Consider the following 7,930-nt stretch of genomic DNA (forward strand, 5'->3'; position numbering starts at 1 on the left):
GTGCAGGAGGGGGGAAGGTGGGGGTTACTGGAGATGTTAACTGATTTGTGGAGAGAGGGTCTGAATGGGTGTAGGGTGTGAGACAGGGTTTATCAAACCTGCAATAAAACTCATTCAAATTGTCGGCCAGTTGTTGAGTTGACACGGTGCCGGGGGGTGGTGTCTTGTAATTTGTGATGTCTTTCATGCCTTTCCACACTGATGCAGGATCGTTGGCTGAAAACTGTTTCTTCAGCTTTTCAGAGTAGTTTCTCTTAGCCACTCTGATCTCCTTTGCCAGTGTGTTTTTGGCCTGTTTATACAAGACTCCGTCCCCGTTCTTGTAGGCGTCTTCTTTGGCCTGACGAAGCTGTTTGAGCTTTGCAGTGAACCACGGTTTGTCATTGTTGTATGTTAGACGAGTCCTGGTAGGGATGCACATATCCTCACAGAAACTGACGTATGATGTTACAGAGTCTGTGAGCTCATCCAGATCGCTAGCAGCAGCCTCAAAAACATTCCAATCGGTGCACTCGAAGCAGGCTTGTAAGTCCTGCTCTGCTTCCTCAGTCCATCTTTTAACAGTCCTTATTACAGGTTTAGCTGATTTCAGTTTCTGCCTGTAGGTCGGTATAAGATGAACCAGGCAGTGATCAGAGAGCCCCAAAGCTGCCCGTGGAACAGAGTGATATGCATCCTTTACTGTGGTGTAGCAGTGGTCCAGTATATTACTGTCTCTGGTGGGACATGTAATATGCTGTCTGTATTTTGGCAGTTCACGGGAGAGGTTTGCTTTATTGAAGTCCCCGAGAATGATTATAACAGAGTCCGGGTGTTGTTGCTCTGTGTCTGTGATCTGGTCGTCAACACAGAATGATACAGTTTATACGTTTCGTGTCGTTTCGCCAGTTTACTCGGCGATCGGGGCTTTACGAGCCTTTTCGGCCGCAACATAAGGAACCCGGAAAGCAGCGCGAGTTCCCACACGGACTACATTGCGGGAACACACCTCCACACATCGCCGGAAGTCGCGTGCCAGTGGAGGTCGAGGCAAAGAAAGAGGTTCGAGAAATGTTTCTTTATACCATTTAGTGTTTGTTATTTTATCAAAGGGGGTGCGGTGGCGCAGTGGGTTGGACCGCAGTCCTGCTCTCGGGTGGGTCTGGGGTTCGAGTCCCGCTAGGGGTGCCTTGTGGCGGACTGGCGTCCCGTCCTGGGTGTGTCCCCTCCCCCTCCAGCCTTACGCCCTGTGTTGCCGGGTTAGGCTCCGGTTCCCCGTGACCCCGTATGGGACAAGCGGCTCTGAAGATGTGTGATTTTCTGTCCGCGCTCTTACTTAAACCTGCTTTTTTTTTTTTTTTTTTTTTTTTTTTTAAACGTTTTTTCGTATCCCAGCAATCGTATAATCATGTCGCGTCTCTCTCCCCACACGCGACTCGGTCGGTCGGTCGGTGTGCAGGATGTGATCATCATGATCATCAATGAATGATGTTGCACGTTCTGCTTCCGACGCGTAGGACATGTGTATAATATACAGTATATAATATGAGGCCCATTTACAGAGCCGAGTGGAATAACTGTACGAAGTGCGTTTATTTTTGTGTGTGTGTGCGCGTGTGGGGTTGTCGCTATTGCTGAGGCGCCTGTGCTGTGCAGTCAGTGACTCGGTGTGAGAGAAGATGACTCTGCTGACAGGAAGGAGCAGTCTGGAGAGCGTCACGTTTCACAGTGCTGGTCCCCGCAGGGCGCATTCCCACAGGGCCCTCGGACACGCAGCGGAACGCTGGCCAGCGGAGGGGCCAGGAGATGGCAGCCTGGCCGAACGCGACCGAGGCACCCGGTTACACAGAGGAACACCGCGCGCGCACGCTGCGTGAAACCGCTGGTCCCGAGCGGGGTCGCGGCGAACCGGAGCCCAACCCGACAACGGAGGGCACAAAGCTGGAGGGGGAGGGGATGCTGAAAGGCGCCCCAAGCAGGACTTGAACCCCAGACCTGCTGCGCCCCCCCCCTCCCGGAGAAACACCACAATTTCAATTAACTGATTTTTTTTCAAGTGACGGTTGTGAAACTGAGAGCTGTGAGTGGCATCCTGATTGCAGATGAATAGATCGAAAGAAAGAGAAAAAAAGGTACGAACATTGATCCAGAGGTAATTTCTCAAGGACGCCGGAGCCAGAATGGAAGAACAGCGCCGGCGCGGGAGCGACCCACTGCTCCGAACGTCCCCGGTGCCGCTCTGTCCGAAGTCTGGCGACCGCAGTGTGAATGGCGTCGCTCCGCCTCCACGCCAGCGAGCGAAATGGCGTGGGAAGGCCTTGTGGCACACAGGATGAGTGCGTACCGTGAGCTGTCAGCGCATGCAGCCGTTGGCACCAAGCCCGACGTGATTCCCACCGCGCTGCTGGCCGTGTCCGTTCACAGTCCCAAACAACGTGTTCAGCCCCGGTGTCTGCTGCTCACAGCCGCCCAGAGCAACTCCCAGACTGCAGCCCCAGACACGGTCGGCTGACCCCTGGTACACGCAAAAAGGCTGCCACAGCTGCAGCCCTCGGATACAGGAAGGGGACTGAAACGTGTGAAAGCTTGCAAAGTTTCCCAGTACTGTGCAGTGTTGTTTCAGAAATTTAATTAACAGTAGTAATGCTTTTCCTTGCACCTGCTGTGTCTTCTCACGTCTTCCCGTTCATCAGCACAGAACCATGGTGAGGAAGAAAGTGGTTCGGCCCATTGCGGAGCTGGCTCGTAAGGTCCGGGAGTACCGTGCTTTGAAGGAGCGTCCCCGGGACTCTCAGAAGTACGCGCTGGACCTGGAGACCATGACACGGCCATACTCCGGTAAGAAGTTGCCCGTGCTGGCCTGGGAGGATGTGAGACGAGAGAGCCGTCTCTTCTCCCTGCTCTGTGGCCTGAGGTTGTTTGGAGTCGGCCGCCTCTTCACCCGCAAGTCCTGGCTGCAGGAGCACGAAGAGCCATGCTACTGGAGGATCACCAAGGTGAAGGTGGACTACAGCGCTGAGGTGAGTGTATCTGGGTGGGCAACTGCGCGCAGAGCCTTGGGGGTGTGTGTGCAGAGCGAGAGAGACACACTGCTTCTTTCCCCTTTGTACTTCAGAATATGGACCATGGGAAGGCGTGGGGGATCCTGACCTTCAGAGGTAACGTGAGTCTTGACGTTATTCTTCGTTATATGGATTTAACTGGATCTGGTGCAAAGAAGGTGCTTTATAGCAAAGAATCTGCTCTTCAAATTACCCTGTGGGGAATTTGCACTAATACAGCAGTATGCTCCAAGCATGCTTTAAATGCAACTCCTTTAGCTGTTTTGCTTTCTTTTGTTACGGTAACGGCATGTCGCCAGTACTATTCGAACAAAGAGAAACTTTATTGACCACTAAGGAAACTGCAGAAGGTGGCAGCAGTAACAGCACATGTACAAGAGGGCGGAGACAGCAGCAGAGGACACTGGAAGAGCGTGGGAATTAATAACTGTCCCATGCAGAGCAGTGCGGAACAGGGCAAACGGACGGCGCGGAGGGCTCGGAGACACCACGACCGCGAGACAACTCCTTACAGCGCACACGTTCCGCACAGTGCATTGCAGACCTTCTGCTCATGCTCGGGCAGGTGGTGCAGTTCGTACAAGACCCTGTCGTACTGTTCATCACTGTACGGCCGAGGTCATCGGAGCTCATCGGTGCGGTCCATACAGTGGCACCACACCTGTGTTCTGCTCCAGAAGAGATAGCTAATGGAGGTGACAGTGTGTGGGTTAGAGCTGCTGCCTTTGGCCCCAAAGGCCTCGGGTTCGATTCCCTCCTCCAGCTTTAGTGCTCGAGCAAGGTGCTTACCCTAAATTGCTGTGTAAATGGGTAAATAATTGTAGGAAGCTTAACGCTGTAAGTCACTTTGGAGAAAAGCATCAGCTCAATGCGTATCTATCTTTTCCTCCAGGGAAGGAGGACTGCGAAGTGAAGGAAGTGGACAAGGTCATGTACCACGACTGGCGCCTCGTGCCCAAACACGAGGAGGAGGAGCTGAAGGGCTTTGTCGCCGTGCCAGAGCCGGCCGCGCGCTTCGTGACGTATCCGCCCCTGCTTCGGGCCATGATCCTGGCGGAGGCGCGCAGAGAGGGCCGGGTGCCGCGCCAGGAGCCTCTCCTCGACCTGCAGAGAGGAGGGCCCCTCGGAAAGGACTTTCACCCGGAGCAGGAAAAGGAGCGGGAGCAGCGCGGCGCTGCAGCGTGAACCATTTATGTCGCTCCGCCCGCACGGGACCCCGGTCCCAGCGGCGCTGCCCTTGTGTGTCACTTTTCCCAGTGCCAGTGTCCCCTGTGTGCAATATACTGTTGGTGTTCCCAAACAATGTTGGATTGTGTGCATTTCCTTTATTCCCGCACCTGCATTGGAGCTCATGAAGTCTGCTGCACTGCGGACACGGGTGAGCTCCAGTGTCGCGCGCCTCTCGTTCTCCGAGGGCGGGGTTACGTGCGCGCGGCCACACCGTTCTTGGCACGTGCCGACGCTCTACCCGCGCTTTTACCGCGGGCTCCGGGAAGCGGTAATGATTTGCCTCGTGCTAACCATATTTGCCCATATTTTTCACGCGGGTAAGTGTGTTCTAAGTTCCGTATTTGCGAATATTGTTCTGGGCAGTTCACTTTGAACGGTAGTTTGAAAGCGGCCACCGTGACCACGCTAGCTAGGCTAGTGCGGCTAACATTGATTCACCGCCGCCGCCGGCTCCTTCCGTACGGGCTGCTCTGCTGTGCCTGGCTGAGCCCGTGTGGCCACTCCGCAGTTACTGTGTTCTTTTGTTCCCCTCCGCCCAAATAATATCCTGGAAGATGGAACTTCGGGAGTAGGGCACCTTTAGACCGTCGGCGCTCCCGGCCTACGCTGGTTTTGAGGCAGAATCGAAATCGATCGCCTTTTTATGCGCACACGGATGCGCTAGCTCTCTTAGCCCGTCTAACAACCTGCTGACAGGTGAAGGTACAATATAAATTGCGCCACACATCCGACAAAATGATGCCGTTGAAAAAAAGGTGAAAATACCGTGCTAGGCGTGGAGGCGCCTGTATTTCTGTAAAGAAAGCGTTGTCTAGACACCCGTAAGCTCTTCTCCGATTGGCTGTGGAGCCTGTCCTTGGAAGACTGTTTGTGATTGGTTGAGCCCGCAAGTCTCTTGCGATTGGCCCGTGGACGCTCGCGCTCTTACACCCGTGTTCCATTGGCCGGGCGTGTGCGGCGCTTAAAATGGAAACGACGCGCTTTGCGGCCGATCAGCAGGAATTGGGCGACCGCGCGGCGAAACGCGCGAAACTCCTCGAGTTCGGTTAGTAAAGGGGCGGAACGTCGGGCCGAACGAAGCGCTGCGCCCCGTGGTGCCCTGGCTCCTGTAATCGACTCGAGTCGCTCGAGCAGATCCGCTCACTCGTCGTGTGTGAAGAAACGCCCGTAATGCTGCTAGTACTAACTAATGCTAGTAATAGTATTACCATAATCCGTGCGCGTCTGCTGGTCTTCCTTCGTCGCTCTGTGCGCGCGTGTGCGTCTGTTAGAAGATGCAGTGCTGACGCTGCTGCCCAGCCGGACGACTTTTTCACCCTGAATCAATGGGAAAATTTAGTTGTGTGTACTGTGTGTACAGAGCTCTTCCCACAGGGACACGGACGGAGCGCTTGAACACACACGCAGGCATAAGACAAAGAAAGAAAGAAAGGCATGAGAAACTGCAACACTAGTCTAGTGTAATACTGTATCTGTGCAAGTATTAAAGCTGGAAGTGTGTGTACTGGCCACAGAAGAAAGGAACAAAAACTCCCAAGTGAAAAGGGAGGAGGGGAAAAAAAAAAAACAACCGCTGGGGGTCCAAGTGTCAGTGGCTGCCCCCAGAGTGCGTGCTGTGCAGGTGAACGGTGGTGGGCGCGCACCCGTAAACAGCTCTGTCGCCGTGCGTGCGTTTTGGAGAGCTCGCGGCAGCACGCGTTGCCTGACTGAGGTGACGACCGCTTTTCTCTCTCCCTCGCAGCTTGGGTCGGGCTCAACGAGCAAACGTTCGTCGCGGTGAAGCCCGACGGCGTCCACAGGCGCCTGGTGGGCGAGATCATCCGCCGCTTTGAGCGCAAAGGTTTCCGCTTGGCGGGAATGAAGCTGCTTCAGGTGACGTCATCGGTGATGGGGGGGCTTTCGGACCGTTTCCGTTCAGGGGAGGCAGGGTAGTGGGGGGGGGGGGTAGCGCTGAGGTCTTCCGCCGGAAAGACCCGGGTCCGAGTCCCGCGTCCCGGCGTTGAGGGAAGCTGCTGCGGTGAACTAAGCTGAACGGAAGTGTTTTGTGTGTCGCAGCCGTCGGACACGCTGCTGAAGGAGCATTACTGGGAGCTGCGGGACAAACCCTTCTTTGGCAGACTCATCCGATATATGAGTTCTGGACCTGTTGTTGCCATGGTGAGGGATGCGTGTGCGCATGCTCCGTGAGAGCATCCAGCTCGGACTGGTGCATCTAGAAATATGTCTTTTGGAGAATCATTATAGTGGCAGTGAGAAACTGCTATGTGCTGCTGGCTTGGCATCGTGTGTGTGCGCGTTTCAACAGGTGTGGCAGGGTTTGGACGTGGTGAAGACGGCGCGCCGCATGCTGGGAGAGACGAACCCTGCTGACTCTCTGCCAGGGACCATCCGAGGGGACTTCTGTGTGGAGGTGGCCAGGTATGGCTTAACCTTTCCCCCAGATGTTGTGCGCGCACGTGTGTGCGCGCGCGCGTCAATGATGTGTCCGACTGTGTCCCCGCAGGAACGTGGTGCATGGCAGCGACTCTGTGCAGAGCGCCCGGAAGGAGATCTCCCTGTGGTTTCGGCAGCACGAGCTCGTGTGCTGGGAGGACAACAGCCAGCGCTGGATCTATGACTAAGGCGGAGCAGGCAGGCAGGCAGGCAGGCAGGCAGGCAGCTGTGCGCTCACTCGCGGCCACATGCACACACACACGCAGCTGACTAGTTGATTCCCGGTGCTAGTGAGAAGGGCCGTGTCCTTCGTTCCCCCCAGAGGGGGAAAAACCGCTTTCAGTCCAGTGTTTGTCCCATATTACTTGCCAGAACGAGACGTCTCTCCTGTGTTGAAAACATTTCGATATTTAATTTTTAATCATCTTCCCAGTGTGCTGCGATCATGGTGTGGTGACAAGGTTACGCTGCTCTCTTAATGCTTAAAGTGGTTGGATGGTGGAACAGCACTCAACAGTTTACATTTACCGTGTTCTGTAGTACGGTCAAGGAGGTCCTCGGTCTGCTCTGATGTCAGGTGAGGTGTGACACGTCAGCGTTTCAATACACAGCTAAGGCAGCAGTGCCTCTTTGTGGCTTCCTGTCCCTCACGCTGCTCATCGGTGCCTGTTTTGTGCTCAAAGACACGGAGAAATGACCGTTCCGGTGAGCAGGTTGCGTCTGGGCACTTGGTACCCCGAGTTCCTCAGGGAGAGACTCCCAGCTCTGTGGACTGATGCTAGTAAGTTGCTTAGTGTAGAACCCTTGGCCTCGCTAGCACATCTGCTATCAGTAGAATGTACTTGAGTCTCACAGTCAAGTTTATTCAGGAAACGCATTCTGTGTTACTGAGGCTCCTCATGAATAAAGAGCATCTTCTCAGTGTCTCGCGCTGTGATTTTACTTCTTTGTCTTTCATGACAGCACTGCAATATGTGGGGCAGCTCAGTGGGCAATGCTGATGTTTCACGGTTCCTGGGCTGTGTGTAGATCTGGGTTCGAATGTGGCTCAGCCTTTGTGGAGTTCACATGTTCACGCTGTGCATGTGTGTTGCGCTTTGCTGTAATGTGTCGCGTGTTACCTTGGACACATGGCTCAGCTAAATGCTGATGAGCTATAATAACGTTAAAATCACCTTTACCACATCTGAACTCTGTTTTCCAGGATGAAGATTTTATAGCTCGTG

The 7,930-nt window shown here is 54.4% G+C and overlaps 2 protein-coding genes across 5 annotated transcripts; both read left to right on the plus strand.

Annotated features, from left to right (window-relative positions):
• The first annotated feature begins 947 nt into the window (after positions 1–947).
• mrps34 (mitochondrial ribosomal protein S34) lies at positions 948–4,335 on the plus strand. Of its 2 annotated transcripts, none has more exons than XM_018764713.2 (4): positions 948–1,041; positions 2,673–2,999; positions 3,095–3,137; positions 3,934–4,335. In XM_018764713.2, the coding sequence occupies exons 2-4, from the start codon at positions 2,682–2,684 to the stop codon at positions 4,224–4,226; spliced, it is 654 nt and encodes a 217-aa protein (XP_018620229.1). In that variant the 5' UTR covers positions 948–1,041; positions 2,673–2,681; the 3' UTR covers positions 4,227–4,335. The 2 variants fall into 2 exon arrangements, with proteins under 2 accessions (XP_018620229.1, XP_018620230.1); XM_018764714.2 differs by having other exon boundaries at positions 990–1,041; positions 2,678–2,999.
• nme3 (NME/NM23 nucleoside diphosphate kinase 3) lies at positions 4,333–7,610 on the plus strand. 3 transcript variants are annotated; one of them, XM_018764717.2, is made up of 5 exons: positions 4,333–4,419; positions 6,013–6,143; positions 6,327–6,428; positions 6,577–6,689; positions 6,775–7,610. In XM_018764717.2, the coding sequence occupies exons 1-5, from the start codon at positions 4,344–4,346 to the stop codon at positions 6,890–6,892; spliced, it is 540 nt and encodes a 179-aa protein (XP_018620233.1). In that variant the 5' UTR covers positions 4,333–4,343; the 3' UTR covers positions 6,893–7,610. The 3 variants fall into 3 exon arrangements, with proteins under 3 accessions (XP_018620233.1, XP_018620232.2, XP_018620231.1); XM_018764716.2 differs by lacking the exon at positions 4,333–4,419 and adding an exon at positions 4,454–4,588; XM_018764715.2 differs by lacking the exon at positions 4,333–4,419 and adding an exon at positions 4,599–5,316.
• Positions 7,611–7,930: the final 320 nt, after the last annotated feature.

Source organism: Scleropages formosus, chromosome 8 (assembly GCF_900964775.1).
Source record: "Scleropages formosus chromosome 8, fSclFor1.1, whole genome shotgun sequence".
Classification (NCBI taxonomy): domain Eukaryota; kingdom Metazoa; phylum Chordata; class Actinopteri; order Osteoglossiformes; family Osteoglossidae; genus Scleropages; species Scleropages formosus.